At 28.3% G+C, this 24,876-nt stretch overlaps 1 protein-coding gene across 3 annotated transcripts; it reads left to right on the forward strand.

The window, feature by feature from the left end:
• Nucleotides 1-3,549: 3,549 nt before the first annotated feature.
• LOC100167337 (dual specificity protein kinase splA) lies at nucleotides 3,550-23,984 on the forward strand. 3 transcript variants are annotated; one of them, XM_003240212.4, is made up of 11 exons: nucleotides 3,550-4,189; nucleotides 5,635-5,758; nucleotides 9,504-9,575; nucleotides 10,631-10,743; nucleotides 14,072-14,911; nucleotides 15,273-15,483; nucleotides 15,559-15,667; nucleotides 19,224-19,377; nucleotides 22,031-22,189; nucleotides 22,762-22,904; nucleotides 23,024-23,984. In XM_003240212.4, exons 2-11 carry the CDS (start codon nucleotides 5,662-5,664, stop codon nucleotides 23,325-23,327), a joined length of 2,202 nt encoding a protein of 733 aa, XP_003240260.1. In that variant the 5' UTR covers nucleotides 3,550-4,189; nucleotides 5,635-5,661; the 3' UTR covers nucleotides 23,328-23,984. The 3 variants fall into 3 exon arrangements, with proteins under 3 accessions (XP_003240260.1, XP_001949742.2, XP_008179763.1); XM_001949707.5 differs by having other exon boundaries at nucleotides 3,551-4,189; nucleotides 22,031-22,114; XM_008181541.2 differs by lacking the exon at nucleotides 3,550-4,189 and adding an exon at nucleotides 7,754-7,976 and having other exon boundaries at nucleotides 5,651-5,758.
• Nucleotides 23,985-24,876: the final 892 nt, after the last annotated feature.

Consider the following 24,876-nt stretch of genomic DNA (forward strand, 5'->3'; position numbering starts at 1 on the left):
ATAATATTATAATTTAGTATAATTTGTTAGATAATTATTAAGTTTGTGTAATAATTAATAAGTACTAATTAATTATATTACTGTAATAATTATTACAAAGTATAAAGTTGTAGAGACTAGACACTAGAGTATTAGAATATACTGGCTAGCAAATACTACATTTAATATTTAATATTTATACAGGTACTGAGGTATTAGTTACTAAGTAATAAGTATGTGTGTCTTTATTCTATAAAGCAATGGAAATCCACTTTTTTCATTGTTAAGAGGACGTCACACGGATATTTGTTGTCTTCGTCTTACAAGTGCATAGCATACCAAATTTAAGCTCAGCAGATCACGTTTAACTCGGTTAGTTAAAAAATTAGAGTTATCAACCTATTATTCAACAGGATGGTAGTGTACTAGTGTGGTACGAACATTATCTGTGTTTGTATGTGGTTATCGTATATTATAAATTATTACGATAATTCAGTTTTGAAGTTAGCTATGAGCATTTCTAATTTACGCTATTATATATATATATATATATATATATTATATTATATACGCATAACTTGCTAAAAAATTTAATTATCTTAAAAAGCCCATTTACAAACAGAGATAATTTTCTTACTATCAAGTTTTATAATATAGGTTAATTCACTCTAATTTTTAAACCAACGGAGCTAAACGCGATCTGCTGACTGTACATTTGGTGTTACGCACGTTAAGACGGAGACAACAAATTATTATCGTATGCCGTCCTCTTAACCGTTAATATATTTGAACAAAAATTAGAAAAATTATTATTTTATAAAAAATATTTACAATTAATAATAAATTCATAGTTATACATTATATCAGGTTTATACTTTACAATTTTACATGTATACTATTAGTATATTACACTCATTAATCTATATTTAATCATACCTGAGTGACTGAGTGTAATACAAAATATATACAATTTACAATGGTTAATTAGTGGTGTGGAATAATTAAAAATATTCATAGCGCTGTATAGTTTATAATAGTCACAAAACAACGATTCCGTCCTAAAAATAATAAATGTTTTACTTACAGAACTCATACTGATATAAAGAAAATAATTAAAAATAATTATGGTCAAATGCAAGAGGTTGAACCCCCCCGTAATATTTTATAGTTAATAAATTTATAATTATAATAATTTACCATGTGGGTACCCAATAATATGAAAACTATATCATGTTTGATTATTGATTATATTGTTAAACATTATTTATTTTAATCGAGCTGATAAAAATGCTGATGGTGTTTTCTATAATATAATATAATGTAATATAATATAATATAATGTAATATAATATAATATAATATAATATAATATAATATAATATTCAGGGCCGTATTTGGGTAGGGGAAACGGGGTACACGTGCCCCCCGCGGCAAATTTTAGGGGGCGGCCGGCGGGGCACTCATTGATGATAATTTTTAGGTATTAGGGATATTTAGGGATAATTTACGAATTTAACGTTTTTTTTTTTTTTTGGTAAAATATTAAAATGTATCCATAAAGGGCGGCAAAAAATGTTGTGCACCCGCGGCGGCAAAATTGTAAATACGGCCCTGATAATATTATTATTTATTATATTATACATAGATAAGTCATAAACTATTATGACGTTTTGTTGACGGAAGCGAAACGTCCTTAATATTATATTATCGAACAAAAAATTATCGCCCGTATTGCCATTTAATCTCAAAAAACTCCATGGTATTGTCAGTACACACAGAAATAGCCTTAATAATAATTTTGTCGTACACATTAAATAAGTACACCAGTACAAATATTTTTAAAATATTCTAAAATAATTATGATATATTTATATATGTCAGTTTTTTTTTGTTTAAAATAAGTGTTAGTTGTTTTTTTTAAATTACCTGCAATAAAAATATTAATTCATTTAAACCACCCCCCTAAAAAAAAAAAAAATTGTTCTAGCTACGGCCTTGGTCAAATATATATCATTTTGTAAAACGTAATTTTATATTATATTATCTAAGTGTTAACGACCCAGCGCTGAGTATACTGAGATGATATTACTATATAATATGTACATGATAACACAGATGTCTATATTTATTTATAATTACGAAAACAGTAAAACACCAAGACCATGGCTTAAAAGTAATTAATGAAAAGTATTTAGTCATGACCAAAATTCAGTATAGATAATAGATATAATATTATAAAGTCGTAGATTATTCCTAAAACAAATAAGAAATATTATGGTTTATCATTCAAAAATTTTCGTCGATAAACCAATCTACCGTGTTACTATTATATATACTACCATTCGTAGCGAATAGTGACAATAATAATAAGTAAGAACACTTCCAAGGACGAAATAAATAAATGCTACTGCCACCGTAATAGTTAATCGTTTAATGTTTGGGGCGTGAGACGAAAAAACAGTTCCTAATTTCCTAAGTACCTTTTGATAAAGGACCGTTATTTTATAATATTGTCATATGACGTAATAACGAAACAGACCACAGAATAAAAGGATAAAAGGGTAAACAAAAAAAGAAAATATGTCAATATTCAATTCCGGAGCGTTATATATTGCAATGGTGTTTTGGTGTAATATACGACGGACGAAATAAATTACAACAATATAAAGCAATAATAATAAATGTTCAACCGTAATATTAGCCATAGGAAAAACAATATTATTTTATCGTCGCGGGTCTATTAATACAAATAATAACGAATGTCGTCGCGTACGACCGGTTGACGGCGTGCCGGTGTGGTGCGTTGCCGTTCCGTGCTATGCGCCGTGGCGCGGTACGATACGGTGGCGGGTGCTGAGGTTATTTGCGTCGACTTTAATAGTTTAATAACGCAGATGCGCGGGCAACGGGTGTCGACTGTGGAGCGGAGCAAGGAACCAGTGGACGGGTGTTGTGCTACGGCGGCGAGTAGTGTATACTGCGGGGATTGCGGCGGTGGCAGCGGCGTTCGGATCGATAGCGACGGTTGCCACTTGCCACTGCTCCGTTGCTGCGGGCAGCAGAGCGAGCGAGCTAGCCGCTAGTGTGACGGGAAGTACAATAAGGTGGAATAGATAACGAAAATAATAATATTATAACGCACGCCGCCCGCAATGACCTCGAACGCGTTCGTGGAACATTAATATTGAATCGAACATAGACGCGTCGGAGCTAGCGAGCGTTCGCTGTTACTCGCTATTCGCTAGTCGCTGAGCGATATACCACACCTGACTGCGATTGTCGCCGTCGCACGCGCATGCGGCGGCGGTGGTGGCGGGGCGGATGGCGGCGCGCTACCCGAAAGAGAACACAACACACAAGCATGAACACACTGTCTATATAGCGACTAACTCGCGGCGGCGCACGGAACTATGCGTGCTCAAATGCTCAATACTGTCCGGACAGGCGGGTGGGCGGCCAAACGGTGGTTATGGACGGGCGGAAAGGGCGGCGGCGGCAGGCTGTGTTCGGGTGGACAGCGCTATAGGCGGTGGCCGGCAGTTCGAGTGTTCGACACTCGTGTGAGTGTGTGACCCGAGCAGTAGACAGTCGTGACTCGTGAGCAGTGAGCATTGAGTACTCGACACGGGCAGCCGCAGCGCTCCATTTCACCTCTCTGGCACAGCGTTCGTCTTGTCGTCACCTTCGGTACACTTCGTGCACCGCCGTCGTCTCACAGCTCGCTCCGCAGATCAGCATTCCGTGATTCCGCCCGGCCACCGCCGCCGTCGTTCTTCTTCGTCCGACTACTTGCTCGCATCGTCCTGCGTTCTTCGCTTGTGCGTTTGATCCTTTTCCGTTGACTTTCCGTTTGCGTTTTTATCGCGTTCGGTCTCGCGCCTGCGCGCCGGTCCGCGTGTATCGATTGTCATTTGTATTTTGTGGCCAGATATCGTTAACCGTATCACACGCTCGCCGTCGAATAATTTATTATTATTTTCATAAACTCAGTTGGATTGTTATTATTGTGTTATTATTGTTTGATAATAAAATATTATAAATACAACGGATGGATAACAATAATATTTTATAATATTATAGTTGTGTTATATTAATTTGTATTGTGAGCTTTGTACTTTCTGAACGATTTTTAAAATAATTGGTAATATTATCGTTATGTCTTTTGAGAGTGCGTGAACAGCAGTTGCAGCATCACACGGAACCTGACTTTGTAAGTAGTAAATATTGCGATAACGGTAAGCCGGTAGGTTCGCCCGACCGGTATCTCCAAGCACGGTGTACGGACTCCCGTGGGTCGTGTAGCAACACTAGTAACACGATCGTAATAATAATAATATTATGACATTCGGACGTCTTTTATTGCATAAATTTTCATCCACTGTTGTTCGACATCTTAAAACAATTAGCGTTATGTCTTAAAATCATTTTTAGAATCTGTTGTAGGTACCATAGAGTATTATAGATAGATCTTTGTTGACGTTTTGTCTCGTTGATCCGATATCGTTTTTTTTTCTGGATGTCTATGCAACCGATATTATATTGAAGATTTTCAAGAAGAAAAATTTGATACGTATCGGTATGGAATAGTTACGTACCGGCTCGTATCGAAGTCTGAGTCCGATACGTATCGCTTGTATATTGCACATGTAACTTCTTGAACGCTCTTGAACTAAAATTTCTTCCTTGAAAATCTTGAATATTGGATTAGGTACCTTCCTAATTTCCACACTTTCTCGACGTCTTGTCTCCTTTTGTTTTTATAATAATATAGACGTACTTTAGATATAAAATATACGTTTAAATCATAGTAATATTATACTCTGCGTTTCCCAGGGGTTTGTAATCGTGTGGTTAAATCGCAATGCGTTGACACCATTTTCTACCCTACGACTGCCCTTGTTAGATCTGTCCTGTAATGGGTGAATTACTTTTATAAAGTAATAAAATTAGATACATTACTCGTTACATTAAATATTTTTATTTAAATTACATTCATTTTACTTACATTATTTTTATCACTTTACTTTTTCATTCAAAAAGTAGAGCGTTAGAAATAACGTAACTTAAAAAAATAATAATTGCAAAATCCGTCTATATTGTTGTTATAGTCCAGATTATTATTTATTATAAAAACTTTCGGAATCGTAAATAGATTTTATTAATTTTAGTTTTCTCGAATATCTTAGTTTTTGTCGTACATCTTACATTTTTAACTTATTTTAATAACGTGGAAAATAACACGTTACTTCATTACATTCGTGTTAATTTAAATAAAATATAATGATATGACTACATCGTTACTGCAAAAGTAATTTGTAATTTGTGTTATGTTACTACCCAACACGTCTTGATGTGTGTTTGTGTAACATAAGTAAGTAAGCATAGCTGCCTATCTACTGCCCTAATGATTCTGGATTGTCCGTCTGTCATCAGTCACCACAGAGGTTTCAACAGTGTATCTAATATCTGATCTTGTTTAGATATTTCAGAGGAGTCGACATGTGGTTTTTGCATATTCTGTCTTTACAATTTGAACGCTTTGGCATATTTTCTTCTTATATTGAATTCTATGCCAAAATTGCATATTAATCAATTGTGCTTCATCACATAATTATTAAATTTTAACTTTTTGTAATGTGTGTTCATGTGATTAAGGAATACCTATTCAAAACTAAAACGTAAATGGTCAATACAAGAGCGTGTACAATGAACTCCGAAAAAGGGAAGAGAAATCAGAATAAAAATTCAACTAGAAGTAGAGCGAACAACCCAGACTCTGGTAAGAACTGTATTTTGCAGGGATGGAAGACGTTTTTAATTTTTTTCGTTTTCGTTTTCGTTTATTGATTTAAAAAATATTGTTTTTGTTTAACGTTTTTGAATATTATGTTTTTGATTAACGTTATTGATAATATATATTTTTTTTTAATATTATATTCTTATAACTTACAACTTTTAACTTTCAAGTTATAACAGTAACGCGAAATATAGAAATGCACTTAAAAGTTGAAAATTAAAATTAAATATTATATATATATAAAAAAAAAAAACTATATTATCAAAAACTTTATTTGGAAACAATAGGTATACACCTATTATATTTTTATAAATTATAACTTTTAACTAAGTTATAATAGTAACGCGCAATATAGAAATGCACTTAAAAGTTAAAAATTAAAATTAATTATTCTTAAATCTTAATAGTTAATATTTAAATTTTAAATTTTAAATCAAAATTATAATTTATTAAAAATTAGAAAATTCAAAATTTTTTGAGAAATTTTTGATTTCAAATTAAAATGTTTTTAAAGTTAAAAAGTAAAGACAAGTGAAATTTTTTCCAAATTTTTTTTTTCGTGGTATAAATAATTTAATAATCTATAATACTATAATTTATTTTCGTTTTTGATTTCGTTATTAATTTTTTTCGGTTTTTGGGATTTTTTTGTTACCTATCATTTTTCAGTTGTTTTTTGTTTTTTCCGTTTAATAACGTTTTTTAAAAACGTTTTCTATCCCTGGTATTTTGTGATAAGTCCATTGAATTTAAGTTTAATATGAAGCTGTTAAATACCTAGTTATAAAACTAAAACTGTAAACATAATATTTAAGAATTAAAAAAAAAAAAGAATTGGAAAGCTATTTCTAAATTAAAATGTAGTAGGTATACCTAGGTATGGCCAGTTTTTAGTTTTAATAAGAAATGTTTAATATTATAATTTGCAATACTTACCTATCTACCTACCGGTTTTGAATTTAAATAATTTTAACTGCTTCATATAAATCTGATAATAAAATGATAAATTTAGACATACCTAATGTAAGTATGTAAAGTATGTATGCAATAAAATCAATGTAAAATCACACCCTTGTGAATAATTTTTTTTTTGTTCAATAAAATGGGATTTTAATAGTTTCAGTCGGTTTTTAATAGCAAAAACTAAATATGAGTATTAAGAGGACATTATTCCGACATTTGTTGTCTCTGTCTTATAAGTGTTTAACATAGCAAATTGTACGCTTAGCAGAACACGTTTAGTTCTTTTAGTTTAAAAATTAGAGTGAATTGAGCTCTTATAGTAGAGTAAATTGTCGTGCTCTTACCTTTAAGTTTTATAAGAGGTTAGGTTTACTCTAATATTTAAATTAACGGAGGTATACGTGTTCTGTTACAATTTGCTATGCTACGCTCTTGTAAAACGGAGACAGCAAATGTCGGTAAACGTCCTCTTAAGTTAAATATCAAACAATGTTGATAGTGTCTTATATAGGTACAAGGTGCCTAGCTATACATTTATATTTTAAAAGTTAATTAAGTGTCAATTAAAAAAAAGAAATAAAGAAATATTAAGTATTCAGTGTTATAAGAAGTATAAATGTATAATATTGTATTCTACGATATGGGGTTTTACCTCAGACCTGATGTGTATAGAAATTTCTTGTAATACTTCACAATATTTATGTTATGTGTATTTCTTTTAACAATAATAAATAAATACTTAAATTAATAAGAATTAAGAAAAATACAAAAATAGTGAGTTGTATAAAAACATTATAATCTTTACAAGTTTTGAGGTTTTTCAAGGTTTTTTTTTTTTGTTAAAATTATTATAATATCAATTTTAGAGTAATTTTTAGCAGACTCAAGTATTATTGTTACATTAACAAAAAATGGTTACCCTCTCATTTGTTGTATACCCAAACAGCATTAAACAGTGTTGAAAGCGTTGTACATTGTATTAATACATACTATAGGTACTTATACTCTGTTCAGATTAAGATTGAACCTCTCATTTGACATGTACACATTTTTTTCGCGCATTCCGGACACCAGCAGAAGCGTATGTACGGCGACCAGCACCGGCGCAGACGATCGATGACAGCCGGCGATCACTGTCTGCCAATCACAGAACGCATAGCCATCAAATGGAAGGGTCAGGCGCTGTTCGGCGGCTCAGTCTGCATGCGCGACGCGGTTCAATCTTAACCTGAACTGAGTATATACAATTTGTGTTTTTGGTTGAACAATGAACATGTGGTTTTTCTTTGTATTGTGTCTTAACTTATACTTAACTTTGTTTTAAATATCGTATATTGTTTTTGGAAACCGATCAAAATAATAAAAAACAAAAAGTTTCTTAGAAATTTGTAAGTTTGCATCGATTTTTGATTTTAGACTATTATTAAATACATAATAATTTTGTTTTACTTTTTTTCAAAAAATTTTTAAAAATATGCTTAATTATTATCTATGATGACACGTGCCACTAACAAAAACCTAAATGTTTGTTAATTTCTGTTTTTTTTTTTATTTAAGGTAAAGCTAAAACTAAAAATAATATTTCTCCTTTGTACCATATTTTCTAATAGCTACCTACTTACCTACTTACTTAATAAACATCAGGTCTTGTATTTGCTCATTAATCTACTAACTGGCCAAATTAATCAATTTTTTTTTTCAGTTTTAAATTAATTTTTCAGAAAATGTATAAGAATTATAATAAAGAAGTTTAAATGTCTTCAAAAATAGAAAAAGGTTAAAAGTTTTTAAAGATAACATTTTTTACATTAAATATAAAAACTAAACGATAATATAGAAAAAAATGTGTTGATGGTTTTTGTCGCTCTTTTTTGCTTTTTTAATATTTTTCATTGCTTATTTCAGTGCTTATAATGAAGTATTTAGGTGCTTTTTTCAACACTTATTTTATTGATTATAAGTGTTATAAACCCCTGGTAATGAATAATGGATCACTTATTATGGATAAAAAATAACTATTGTCTTTAAATTTGGAGCTCTAAATCTTGCAGTTGTAATACTGACTTAATAAAACACAAAGAAAGCCGAGAAGAAAGCTTAATTTGTTATGAACTTATGAACAACATTGCAAATTATAATTTATAATCTTGAATTTTTGACAAAATGTGTTTATTTAAATATGATGATTGCATAACGTTAATATTAAACAAAAATTAGGTAAAAAGGTGTTGGTGTTTCCAGCTGAATAAGCACCCGGCTCTATACTTATTTGTACTAAATAATTAAAATACTAAATTCTTTTAACATTTTTTTTTTTTAATTTAGTGGTTTAACAATGCTTCTAATATGAGGACACTGACATTGTGCTTAACTAATGTAAGCTATGCCATGAATATAGCTCAATTATTCACTGTTATAATGGTCTATGTCTAGCAGTATGACCAGTCGGTGGGCAAACTTGGAGTATTGTACTCCCAGCTTAAAATACCTTATCATACAATAAATTATTTTACCATTGTAGTTTTAACAAATAATTCCAGGATAAAAACATCTATGGCATTAAAAATCTATGTAGTTACTTTTTTGTTGAACCAACAAATAAAATGATGGTGATTAATGATATATATTTTGTAGTAGAAATATATTTTGCCAACTTTTTAGTATTTAATTTTTGTTTTTGTTAATTGAGGTAGATTTTTAAAAATACTCATCAATACAGATTGTGCTTTAGTATATAATGTTAATAGTTATTTTTTTTTAACAGGAAACGAAAAATCTAAAATGAAATCCAACAGTAAATCGCCGCCCTCTATTTGTTCAAATCCGGAGAGTGAAGGTAATTTAAATCAATTTTTATTTAAAATCAATAAAAGTTCATTACTTAAAACTTAATATAAATAATTTTTTTAATTTTCATTAATATAGTTAAAATATATAAAAAAAAACTGTCATTTCTTTATTATTTATTCGGTTCGTTGTGATGATTGTTTTTGTTTTTGTTTTATAAAATTATTTAAGAGAACACTACACAGATATTGTGGGTTCCATCATACAAGTGCATGACATAGAAAATTTACGCTCAGCAGTAACTCAGATATTTTAAAAATTAGAGTGAATCGACCTATTATGAAACAGGATGGTACAAACATAAGCTGTGTTTGTATGTGGTTATCATATATTACGATAATTCAGTTTTTAAGTGAGTTATGAGTATTTCTCATTTACGCAATATTATATACACATAAATTGCTAAAAAATTTAACAATCGTAAAAAACCCATTTACAAACAGATCATTTTCTTACCATAAAGTTTTATGATAGGTCTATTCACTCTAATTTTTAAACTAATGGAGCTAGATTTTTAATAATAATAATATATATTAATAAGCATCCTTTTAATCATTACTGATTAAAACAATAGTTGTGTATTAAATAACTACCTACTGTAAAATTTAAATATTATTTATAAAAACAATGTTATTTTGAAATCAGTAATGTTATTAAATTGAGAACTGATTATCAATAGTAACATTTTTATTTTTATTCAACATTTTAGATACAAGTTTTACTAGTGGCAATAGTTTTTTCTTGGTAAAAAAGCTTACAATTAATGTAATAGGTCTAAGGTTTTTATATTGATAATATTCATACAATGTAAATTAATAACATTTTCAATTTTTAGTTCCCAAGACTTGAAAATGTAGTATGAAGTATGAACTTAATGTGCTTACCAGCAATTTAAAATCATCAAATAAACTTAGGCATTTTACATTTTAAATTATTAAAGAGTCAACAAAATTGGATTCCTTCAAACTAATAATAATAATAATAGATAACATATTAATGTAACAATTATTTAATGTATTTTTTTTTTAAAATTGTATTGTTCAGAAGATGATCAAAATGTACCTACAGCAGTAACAAATCCACCAGTCAAAGTGACCTTAAAAAAGACAAGGTCAAATAGCAGTAGTTCTTCTAGGGAATCCACCCAATCATTTGAAGTGAGAAACTTAATAATACATTTTAGTTAGAAATTGTTTCAATTAATAATATGATGAATAATACACATGAGTAATACCTGTACACAGTGGCGCCCAACCCTATAACTAGGTGTAGCGGTCGCTACACCTTGAAAATAAGGGGTGAGTAGGTATAATGAGTAATAACATAAAATAATTAACTTGAAATATATTCATTATTAATCACAGATTATATTGGTCGATACCTTAATATTTACTAATATTATCAATTAAAATATGATAAAATGTATAAAAGAATATAATTTTGAGTTTATAAGGGGGTGGGTGGGTGGGTAAAATTATTTCTTGCTACAACTGAAAAATATATCTTGGGTGCCACTGCCTGTACATTTTGTCTGATTTTTATTAATTAGGTTTAGTAAAAGCTTATATATCATATTTGCTATAAGACAATTATGTATAATATTGTATATTATTTTTAATTTTATTAAATTACTACAAGAGTATAATATATATTTTTTAACTTTGTTAAAAATTAAAATTATATTGATTCACTAAAATTATTGAAATGGATGTGTTTGCAATAAATTCATGATGCCTATAGTATAGATTCTGAGCGGAACAATTTTACAATATTTTTATTTTTTCTATATCATCAGCTTTTAAGGCAGTAAAAATGTTTTGATTTTTAACTTTGAGGGGGTTGTTTCTGGTAGTAAATTATCTAGTTGTTACTTTTGAAAATTCGTGGAAAAATAAACAAACAAAAAATTTATGAAAAAACAGGGATTTTCACACAAATCCGGATTTGTTAAAATTTATTTATTTATTTTTTTTTTTTGTGTAACTTAGAAACAATATTTTCAGAAATTTGAAATTGTTTTGAGTTTATTTTCTATAAATGTCGAGAAAAAATTATTTGGTTGGTCAGAAAGCTTCTAAATTTAATATAAGGTTCCTTATAAGGATGAGTTGTTATTATAGCTATTTAAGAATAGTAAAAATACGTATATAAAGTAGATATTTAAATGAAGAAAGATTCAGTTATTTTGTTGTAATTTATAAGTTTATTATTTATTTTGTGGGTATATGAAACTCTTACCGCATAAGTGTTACTATATTTTATAGTTTTATATACACAATGACTTTAAAATTCAAAGTTTTTGCCAACATTTAATTTAATCTACTCATAGTAAAATAAATGATTTTAGTTGCAATATAAATTTATTATAAAATATAGGTACTTATTGATATAGGCTGACATACTGTCTTTGCTTATAATCGTTTTTTGTTTGCAATGATTATTATTTACAGCGAATCAGTTACCTACTTAACCTCTTTTTTTGTGTCTGACATCAGTAAAAATATGCTTTGAAAATGTTTTCTGGTAGAAAAGTTGATATCTAATTGGTACTTTAGTATAAAGTCACATACATTTTTATGAGTGATTGAAGTTCAAATTTTAAAAACATTGGATATTCACACATAAAATATAGATTTATCCTCAAATAATTTTTGATATTTTGTTATTACTCATATAGGAAACTTGAAACATTTGACTATTAATAATTATATTATTTTCTATAGACAATCAGACGTATTTTTCGAGTTTAGGCCTGTGGAAAATTGCCATCCTAAATGACTAAAATAATAATAACAGAAACTGTATAAATATAGCCATAAAAATGTTCCACTGTAGGCTCGTGCCTATAGTGCCTGCATATAAATACGCTACCGTAGACAATTACAATTTCAAAATATTCACACAAATTTAAAGCCTTATCTAGGTTTTAAAATTTTTTTTCTATTGATGTTGATAGAATTGTTTACTCTTGGTCAAAAAGCTCAAACAAAACCCAAGTTTAATGATTTGTTTTTATAGCAATTTAAAAATATTGTATTAATTACACGGGCAAAATTTTTTTTTTTATTGTTTGAAGTTAAATTTGTTGGTAAAATTAAATACAGTGGGTTCCTCTTATTGGACTCACACTTAATTGATTCATTTGCCTATTAGACTAAAAGCAGCTGGTCTCGATTTGCACGTATACTAATAAAAAACAAAAAATGATAGTGTATTAAACTCACTAGACCTGTTAATCGGGACATTTAAAAATTAGATAGGTACTTAGGTTATTACAATAAATACATATTTAAATCATATTTTATATTTTGAGCGTATTTACAATCATTTGGGTTTTTTTTTATCATTGATATTTGAGGTAGTAAAATTGCTTTAATTTTTGACATCAGAAAACTAAGTGTAATTGGTGTATTTAGGAGTTCAAAATAGAAAATTCCCAGTAGTTAATAAAAGCGTCGGGGGGGGGGGGGAATAATGAAGGAATAATAAGAATTTTTATGCAAAAACAATTTTCATAAAAATCAATTTAATTTTTTTGATGTAACTCAAAAACTAATAATCATAGACACTTGACATTTTCACCAAATATATTTTATATTAGCATTTTCCATATAATGGTAACATTTTCAAAATATTTGTTTTTTTTTTCGAGCTATTTAGCCATAGACATTTTTTCAAATGTCGTAAATTATTTTTTAGTTTGAAATTTATAAAAGTTTTCTTCTCATAGCTAACATTAGACATTTTAATAGAAGATTCCCACAAAGTTTTTCTACCTCAATGAAAAAAAAAAAATGTACTGGGCAGTTACGCTATATATAGCTATGAGATATTTTTAATTTAAATTATTTTTTTTTAATTGTTAAATTTGATTATTAATCATACAAGTATGCTAGGAATTGTTGTTCGTATGCAATGATTTATTATTGAATTCAAATGTAACATCCATAATGGTAATAATGACATACTCATCAATTGCTGTACAGTAGAGCAGTATCTATTTGTCCAAATTTTTTCTGTACCTAATGAAATGCTTAGATTAATATAAAGCTACCCTGACATCATTCTATTAATAACGCATGTAGTTATTTTACATAAAATAATGTTATAATAAACATAATTTGGTTTTGGCAAAAATTAGTTCAATCCACTATGACTAATAGGAATATAAATTATGGATAGAAATATAAATATTTATATCATAGACTGGCTGACAGACTGTCTCTGCTCAAAATCATTTTATTGTAAGTAATGATTCATTATTTATTGAGTTAAAATGTAATGCATCCATTATAGTGACCTACTCAATGACAAGGACATGTATACTCATCACCTACTATACAGCAGATCAATTTTTCCATTTTTTAATCCAAACAACTAATATATATTTTATATTTAAGTCTTCCATTTCTAATTTATAGTTTTTCTTTTTTGTTATTAAATTAAATATCATATTATAATTATGTATATATTAATTAATTTCAGGTTGTGAGAAGTCTTACAAATACCACTGAAAGTGTTTCTGGTGAAGAAGATTGTGAAAATCCAAAGGACTCCGGACAGGAAAACCCTTCTGATAAATCCCCCTCAGTTGATGCAGGTGAAAATGAAAAGGAATCTGATGGAGAGTCTCAAAATGCTAATAGTTCTGATGATAGTGATGTAGAAATATTATCAGATGATTCCGATGTGTCATTTGCTGAAAGACCTAGACCAGCTGTATCAGTTAAAGCTGAAGAGAAGAATGTGTCTATTAATACAGTAGTAGATTTAAAAACTGAAGAACTTCCTCAGAATTCTACAGCCGTTAAGAAAGAAGAATGTAAGATACGAATTAAACCATTGAAAGAAGAACTGTTAAAAGAACCAGACTTAGAAGGTGATGTAAGTGTCTTAAAACATGATAATGAAATTAAAAATATTCAAGTACCTCAACCACAAAACGGCATTCAAAATAATGAAATAAAAGAGCAAGTTAAAGAACAAAAGTTCAAACTTAATGTCCGTTCTTTTGATGATTTAATAGATCCTCGTACTGCGATTCTAATTAATATGCCACCACCTGCACAAATAGAAAGGGCACCTAATTTTTTAACTCAAAATGGTGTCGGGCCTTTTCCGCCACCGTATTTGTCATGTGATGTCTGTGGAATGCAGTATGATTCTCCAGAATTATTAAATGATCATAAAATAAACATGAAACATTTCAAATGTTCTTTCAAGGAATGTGAACATTTAGTAGCATCAAGTCAACAAGAATTTCTAGAACACCAACGTATGGTTCACAATAGTATGCCATCACCAGTTCAACAATTAGCACACCAAGTAATAATACAATTTTGATAAAAAGTTACAAATTTATTTTCAATTTTAGTCAGTCTTAAATCAACAAAAATCATTTAAAATTTCTTTAGTATTATGTTTGTTAAGGCTGTTGAAACCAAGTTATTTTTTCATGCATTTAGACCAATAATCTTTTACACAAATCGTTTGGATAATTCATGCACACAAATGATCAGTCACTACACTCAGTCACACGTCACTCAAAAAGGATATAGAATATTTGTTAAATCCTACACCTTAAAAATGGTTGGCTCTCAACAGCCTTATATTATTATATATTTATTATAATAGAATTGATATAATATATTTCTTTATATCAGGTTAATTGTTTTGTTACAATTAGGTACAACGCTTACCAGCAATGGGTTTTGATCAATTACAGTCTGGTGTTCCACCATTACCTGAGAACCTATCTCCTAGTATGTATACACAACCATTGCGGATGCCAAATCAACCAGTTCCTATGCAACGTGCCATGCGTCCAATGATGAGGCCTATGTCACATAATATGGTTTCTCCAAGAGGGCGTAATGTACAAAGAGGATCAACTATGAGTGCGTCTCATAATGTTATATTATATTATATTAATAACTAATTACAATTATTTATTATTTATTATTATTGCATAGGAGGAAGAACAGCTTCTTTAAATTCATCTCCAAGAGGCAGTTCTTTAAAAAGACCATTAACAGCGCCCAGGAGGGGAACTCCGCCTATGAAACGTACAAATTTAGATAGGTTAGTAGCATATTGTCTGTAGAATATTCCATTTAATATTATTATACTCAAGGTAGATATTTAAAGGTGTCAACACTTCGCTTATAATTGCTTGTAATACCTTTTGTAAATACCACTAGGAGCTAACTACTATTACTATGAAATACTGATTAAGACATAGATGAATTTTTTTTATAATAATTTATATTAAATAATACTATAGTAATTATATTAAGTAATTTAATATAAATCAATCTTGAATTAGAAAATTGTCAGTTATCACATTGTTTTGAGTAATAGGGTTTTGAGTAGGTATATAACAACATACTATACTGGGCTGCATGAAAAATTGATTAATTTAATGGTTGTAGTCATTGTCATTTTAAAATTAAATTATGTTAATGGCAAATTTATTCCTTGATTTTTGGTACATGGACTACCTAAAGAGTAGAAAACTAGTTAATCCGTTTTTATACATTTTTATGAAAAAATACATAGCAAATTGTCACAGTAAGCGGACGTGTGAAATGTTCAATCTTATCATAACATGTTATCTGACTATTTTACTTTTATATTATAAATATTAAATATAAATTATAGCAGTATCACATTTCACTTTATTTTAATATACTCTCTTGCAGTCTTATTATTATTTCTAAACCTTTTAAATCGGAAACCATTAAAAATTAATTTGTTAAAACTTGCATTTGAATTAAATTGACGACTTAAATTAACAGCCATATACAATTTTTTACGAGAACCAAAATTTAAATTTTTCCTACTAAGGGGTGTTCTTACAATGTCTGGTAAAGTGTAGATTAACGCTAACCAACTGATAATGGATTTTATTACCGACAAAATTTGGACGGTTAAGTGTCGAACGCGACCAAGACCGTTTTTTGTAGGGTCTCATAAATTTTTTATATGTTTGGCATGTGCCTGGTCTGTGTAGGGAGTAAGGACTCAGTAAAGTATTTATCGATATATTTTTCTTTACAGGGCCAAGATGCTTACCTATTATGGTGTGAGCAGGGCACTATAATAGTACAATTAGTGTTAAGTAATAAGTAGGAGGAAGTTTTTTTTGGATTAATAGCGCTACTGCAAGTTAGGTTAGGTTTTATATCTCTATTTAAAAAATCGGTTCAGACGAGGCTACAAGGGCTCACCCGATCCTGCAGTGGATCCGCTGTCGGATTCAGCGATCATAAAAATGTTGCATGCAAAAATATGTATTATTTATAATACTATATGTCTACTCATACCTATATAATATAAAACAATGATAAAGATTGGACATTTTCCTATGAAAGTTTACTTGAATAATATTATGTTTATAGCTTATGAATTTATCTTCAAAGTTAAAATTCTATAGGTAATATAAATATAATTTTTGTTTTCGTAATTTCGTTTCTGTGTAATAAGTAATAATTATTTATTATTTTGAAGTTTCAAATATTTGAAAAATGTCATTGTTTATTATTAAACGAATGACTCGCCTCGTCAGGCTTTCTATTAATATTATACAGAGTGATTTTTTAAGCATACTCACCCTATTTTTTTTACTTAAATTGTACATATTATGTTCAAGTTTTGATTTTTAGAATTTTTAATTATACTTGTAGATTTTTGAATACATAAGATTTAAGGATGATGTTACAATATGAACTTCTGTTTTTCAAATAGGAATTATCTTCTTTTACTTTTAATTATTTAGCAGATATTTTTTTTTTAGTACTTTGATGCATCTAAATCAATACTCGAATTAGTAGTTTTTGAGTTATATAACTGTACTAAGGATAATATGTATGTCGTATATGGAAAGTATAAGTAGATTTGAGGGCTTAGATGATTTGAAAATGTTAGTAGTTAGTACTAATCACCATTGGTCTATCAAGATAAATAATTTGTAAAAATTACTAAGTAGGTATACTAAATAGTGAATAGGTACTACATTTAATATTAGGCACTTATAGTTTTTTTTATTGTAGAGCCATATTTAAGGATTATTATCCTTAGTATAAACATTTTAATATTTCAGCAACTACTTCTTACAATTATGATTTAGATACATCTACATTTACAAGAACATCATCTGCTAAATAATTTGCAGTAAAAAGAAAATTCTCATTTGAAAAATAGAAATTTGCATAGCCGCAGGACACACTTTAATAGTAGTACAAAAAATATCAGGAATTTAAATATAATATGGTCTTTAGGTTTACCTAAAAATTCTAAAATTCAGAATTTGAATAAATGTATTTTTGAAGTAAAAAATTTGGTGATCATTTTTTCACTAAAATGTCAATTAAATTTTGTATTTAATTATAGGGCACCTTAGAAAAACTGATCCATGGGCCTCTGGAGTGCCAGACACTGGCTCTAAATATTATTACGCTGATTCAATTTAAGTGGATAGTAAAGTCAATGTGATACATTGATTAACTTAAACTTTAAAACGACGTTTAACAATGTGACAATTTAATTGTACTTTGCGCACACATTCAAATATACAATCTGTTTATTTTTAAACTAAACCACCATTATTTGTAGTTTATTCTTAATTCAAATGGAAGTATCTACCAATTTGGCTTTTACGTCCACTTGTATTATTCAGAAATAGCTGATATGTTCATAATATAATAGTGGGGGGTCAAATTTTTATTATACCTGTTAATTTTATTGTCAAGAAGGTTGATATGGCTAAAAGAAACATTTAAATTACATAGTGATGATTGTAGCTAAAACCATTAGAGTGGGTTCATTTGATGTATTTTGTTTTGCTTATTAATCTATTGCTATGGCGGATACAGCCATTTGTCTGTTAGCTTTCGATGTATTCATGAAGTTATTGTAATCATAAATAATACATTGTAATAATTACTTTAGATAATAATTTGTTTCGAGAAATCTCAAAGAACTAATATTTGTATATTAAACATAGGTATCTTTTATTTGTTTATTTCTAAATATTATAATTTAAATGAGTTTTGTGTATGGTAGTATCAAATTGTTTATGAATTTCTATAAATACTATAGTAAGTATACTAATATGCAAATACAGTATTTAAATATATAAAATACTATAATTATTAATTTGTATTACATTATTTAAATTAAGGTTAAATGCTTTATACTATATATTTCAGTATAGACAAAAAAATGAAAATTACTTAACATTAAATACTTTACAAAGTCAAATTTAAAATATCAACAGACAACTATTATTAAAACATAAAAGCATAATATGGTACACAAATCAAAGGAAACGAAGCAGCGCTTTTGGTGAAAATTATACAAAAACGGTGGTCTAAATACTATATTATATTTAAAAAAAATGTGGTTTTCAGACCACTTTTTTTTTTAATATCCCAACGGTTACTAAGTACCATGATGAACCGGATGGGTCATGCAACTGGTTTAGTTTTGTCATAATGATATAAAATAATTTATGAATAATTGATATAATAAATATAAATTGATATAATAATAAATGATATGATTAATTATGAAGTGTTGACACATCTATGTATTTGCATATATTATTTTTTAAGATTTAAATGTAATTTTGATTTAGAAATTCCTATATAAGTACCTTGAACAAGACTCCTCAGATTGCTAAATCCATAGCAGAATCTCTAACCAAATCTGCAACCAAAAATTCAGCTTCTCCGGCTTCACAGCAAGATGTTGTTAATTTATTTTCCAAACGAGGGCTCACTATTAGCACGGTAACTTCATATTATTATTTTTAAATTAAAAAAAGGTAGTGAATTAAAAGGAAAAAGTTTATTGCTATAAAATAATTATTAAAATATTATATAATGCTATCATTACAATACAATAGTATATTGTGTGGCAAGGGCGGGAAATGGCCTTCCCGCGCGAGCCACACATACTATTTTTTGTCACGCCCCTGCGTTCATGGAAAAGGTTATGCAGGGATCTATGCAACAATTATAGACTATTCTACAAAATATGTTTAAATGTTAATGCGTCATGCAAGGAGGTTATACTATAAATTTAAGATGTAACCAAAAGTTTATGTTTTGGAAGGACCGTGGTAGGTATACATTTTAGTTTCTGGTTGTGCAGGGGATACGCGCCTGGCGGCCGGCACTTTTGGGGATTTCCTCTTTTCCGCCCGGCACTTTTTGGGATTTCCTCTTTTACGCTCGCTGGACGGAAAAAGGTTGCTTTCGAACACTTCAACCGTGGTTGAAAACCAAACTTTCGGTGCAGGCGTGACAAAAAAATAATTTATTAGCGAATTTCATTATAAATAACAAAATAATATTAAGCAGGCATTAAATATTGATATACATACTTAATATAATACTATATATATATATATATACTTAATACAAGTCTTGGCAATATTGTTGTTACTTTTTAAAATACGTTTATATATAATAATTATAGATTTTAAAGATAAGTATAGGTTGTAATTAAGACTTTTTTTTGTTAACTCAGACTAATTAAGAAATATTTTACCATCAAGGAGATAGACAATAACAGTATAGACTTATACACAGATGGAACAATCAATATGATACTATTAGGTGGACTATGGGCTGATTATTGGGTTCATACTTATTATTTTTTGAAGTCAATATAAATTATTACAATATACCTGATCCCTTGAATGTCTTGCTTGTTTTATTTTTTAGTTGGTGGGTAGCTTTTATTTTTGATAAGAGTTCCTTGTATTTATTATTAATGTACCTGGGCTCAACAATTATAACAATTATAAATCAAACCCTGGTTATGTCTGAGTATAGTATCTATTGTAGTCGAAAATACTTATTATATAGATTCATAACCTTTTTTGGGTCATGAACCCCTTTCAAATATTTAGTATAACAATGCCCCCCCACCCGAAAAAAAAACAGTATGATTTCTTATTTTAATTATTTTAATGCTAATTAGTAATTAATAAAACTTATTTAATACATTGTGAATAATGAAATTTAGGATACATAAAAGTTTCAGTGTTATATTTGCGGTTACACCAGTTTTGTCCCGTTGCTGTCTTTCGAGTAGCAGATACGGGTGTATGTTATTAGAAACTTCACATCAAAATATGAATTGACCACTCGAATTTATGAAAATAATAGTGATGTACAACGATATATTTTCCGTTATCGATATCGGTTCATTGATATCGATATCATATCGCGATATCGAAAAACAAACGATATATCGATATAATTTATTTTTATATATAATAGGTTTTTTTTTGAAATTAATATTTCTTACATTAAAAAAGTGTAAATAAAAAGTATAAAAAAAGTTTTCATATTATATAATTAATTATTATAAACAAAAATTTAAAAATTTAAATTGAATTAAAATTACAGGTACATTATTTATTTTTCATCTACTGTGGGTACCTCGGAGTGTTGTATAATCGCTTCCTGAAAATAAGCATACATTTAAAATTATTAAGTATTTAGCTAAAAAATATAATTATTCATTAATAGTTTTCATACCATTACGTTTTCTGATATATTTTTTTCTTTAAATATGAATTCAAAAAAAGTAATTGATTGACTCTGTATATATAAATAGAAAATAAAAATTTCAAATTGCAACGAATTGATATCAATTTTCGATATCGATAAAATGTTGGATATTTACCTGCGATGTCGTATTTTGATATCGAATATTATTTTTGTCATATCGATATCGCTAAAATTGGTCTGATATCGATATCGATATCGAACTACGACATCTTTGTGCATCACTAGAAAATAATAAAATATAATATATACATTCAATAAAGTTCATAATATAAATATTCAGTTTCTAAGTTTATTAATTTTTTGGGTTATTTAAGAAAAAACCTCTCAGGCCCCACTTTATATTATTTTGGGAATGTCAATAAAGATACATGGTCTCTCCCTATCTGTAGTTCAATATTTATTAGTTTTATTAAAATTAAATAATGTAAAAAGTATATATTTTAGTATAGTATTATTAATTTATTTATTAGATAATAGATTGTATTATGGGTAAAAACTCAATTAAAAAGAAAAGAAAGTTTTTACATCAATAGAAAATGCTTATAAGTAAGGCCTGGATTTCAATGCAAAGTGCATATTTTTTTGGGTGATTTTAGACATTGCTTTCCAAGAACATAATTTGTTTTATGAAACAGGTACTTCAATGTTGATACTTTTATGTTGCATTTTGTTGCATATTTGGATGTTTTTTAATCTTTTGAGCATTTTTCGGTAATTTTGTAATTACGTCTATACAGAGGGAAAAACATGTATCCAGTAGTAACATTTGTAGGCCATGATTATAATTTATAAACACTAAACTTCTTATCAATTTTTTTTTTATGTAATTATACTAATATATATTATTTTAATTTTGTAGGTGGATAATGGAAACAACTCAATTCTTCCCCCTGGACTTAGCTTGAACTCAGCTGTTTCTATTATACCTACATCACCTCATAAGGTACCTAGTAATGTACCTAATAGGGTATCTAATAGTGTATCTAATATGGCATCTAAACCTAAGGTACCAACTCAGGTAAATTATACAGTTTTTCATAATATATTCCAAATATTATTTAAAAAAAATAATTTTTCATTCGTAAAAATCGGAATCAATGTTAACAAGCAGATAAGGTAATTTTTTTCAAGTGTCTTGTCATTAATACAATTCATTTTGATTAATATATTTATCAAATTACATTGATTGTTTCAAAAAAACCATTGTCATATTTAAATATAATACCTAACACCTGCACTTATATTATGAATGTACATATTCAATAAACTATTTAAGGTAATTTATAATGAGTAAGTTGGATAACATGGGTTTATGTCATTGTAGATATTAATATTTAGTATACATATACAATATTGATAATTTAATATTTTAGATAGTTAATTGTTCTTAGACCAAAGTAATCTTTGAATGTAAATTATCTATTACATTAATGTAAGACTGATAAAATAATAAGATAATTTAGAGTTTTATTAATAACAGTACAAATGTAGTGTATTCAGCAAATATTTTATAATTTTTAGCATCTAACATTTGCATGGAAAAACTTCTATAAGCTAATATAAATTTAACATACAATCATTCTATTTTAGAGTGTGGACTGTGTTGATTTAACTGGTCCTGATAAGCCGAAGAAGTATTATCCTTGTGAAATATGTAGCAAAACATATACGACTGCTGAAAAACTGTATGAACATACATCTATTGCACATAAATCAAATTCAATTCCGTTTAGGTAAGTAATTGTTACTCCCTCGCGAGTGCTTAAACCGTGATTTTGAGTAAAAATAACGTTTTAAAAATAATACATAATTTTTCCTTTTTCATATATATTTTGTTTTGATTTCTGTACAGGTGTAACTTGTGTACGTTTGTTGGTCAAAGTCCTGAGGCGTTGAATCGCCATAAATTAACAGTTCACAAATCAGAAATGAATAACACATCATTTGTGATCCCTGTTGTAGACTTGAATAAACCCTCTACTGTAAACAAGTTGAGGAATTTAGGTGTCACCAGTTATATACCAGTTTCCCAACTGGATAATCAAAGTGGCCAGTTTGGTGTGCCAATCATGAGTTTTGGAAAGAAGAGCAACTTACTAGATGGAATGAATGCTACCAACTTTTTCAATTTGGGGACAATACGGCACATGCAATGAATATCAGACAAAGACTGTTTTGAAATAGCATCTATTTTGGTTGTAACTTTTGCATTTTACTCAATAATTGTAGTTTTATGCATTATATTACAAATTTATTATGTATCAACAAATTCTACTTTAATTTGGTACAGTTAAAACATTAATTTTGATTAAGTTACTTTTTTTTAGATAAAATAGTTTCTCAGTTTTACAAGTAGTGGTTTTTTTTTTATAATTAAATTTGTTACTAATTTTAATATTATGTTCTTGTTTAATATTTTTTTTTTATGTTTCAATAAACTAAGCCAAATTAAAAATTTTAATTTTGGCAAATTATATTGTATTGTATAGATTAAATGACTACTTCTATACAACTATAAACAATATTTGTACATCTTTATTATTTGAGTGAGAAATTGATTTTTAAAGGTCAAAACTCCAATGTTTATTTTTTATTATAACTATTTTTAATAAAATGTTAACTATTGACATTTTTTATTCCCTGTAAAAAAAATTATAATTTTTATTAATATATTATATAATATGACATTTTCTTATTTTTTGTTCCAGTGTCACATTTTTGTTATTCTATTTTTATTACATGTAGTCATGTAGGTAAAAGGGTACAGATAATATGTCATTGAGGATGTGCTAATAAACATTTGACCTATACCAGTGTGTCTTTACTCTATTTTTACCACCTTTAACTTTTTTTTGTTAGTTAAATAAAATATATATTCATTGGCCATACCTAATTGTTACCTAATGGCTAATACAGTAATACTTTCAGACATCTGACTCAGTACAATTTAAGCTGTGCGTGTAAATATTTGTACTGACTGTACACGATAAATAATTTAAAAAAATGGTTTGGTTTTAAACTTTGGGGATGGACGCGATATTTACTTTTTAGTAAAAAATTAAATCTGGTTGGTACTTTTGAGAGGTTAATATTAAAAATTTCTAACACTTCTCAATATTTGGGAAAAATGAGTTTTTATGCAAAAACAGTTTTTGACAAAACTGATTTTTTTTTTGTGTGTAATATTAGGCGAAATAAAAAGGTAATTTAATTTTTGAAAATTTGTTTTCGTACATGAGTAAGACGGAGACCACACATCCGGTACAACGTCCTCTGTCATATAATATAGGTAGGACATTTTCGACAAAAATTAAATCAATCTACCTTAATAGTTAGTACAAATTGTAGAAGAAATTAACTAATGGCAATATAAGTGTAATGTAAAATATCCCAGGCCCGACCTGACTAATACAGTAATACCTACATGAAATATACAAAGGTATAAGTTTATATTAATATTGGCTGACGGGCTGTCCTGCTCAGAATCGTTTTTGTATTGGTACAATGATAATATTATATCATTGAATGACAATTTAACACATCCATTACAATGATCCACTAGATCAGCGTTTCTTAAACTTTTTTATCCGTGGAACCCTTTTTGACGTCCACTTTTATCGTGGAACCCCTACTTTGTTTTCTAGCTTTTAAGCTTTTTGTTAGGATTATTTGCAAAAAAAAAATATAAATATTTCATATACTTAT

The sequence above is a fragment of the Acyrthosiphon pisum genome, chromosome A1 (genome assembly GCF_005508785.2).
Source record: "Acyrthosiphon pisum isolate AL4f chromosome A1, pea_aphid_22Mar2018_4r6ur, whole genome shotgun sequence".
NCBI classification, from domain to species: domain Eukaryota; kingdom Metazoa; phylum Arthropoda; class Insecta; order Hemiptera; family Aphididae; genus Acyrthosiphon; species Acyrthosiphon pisum.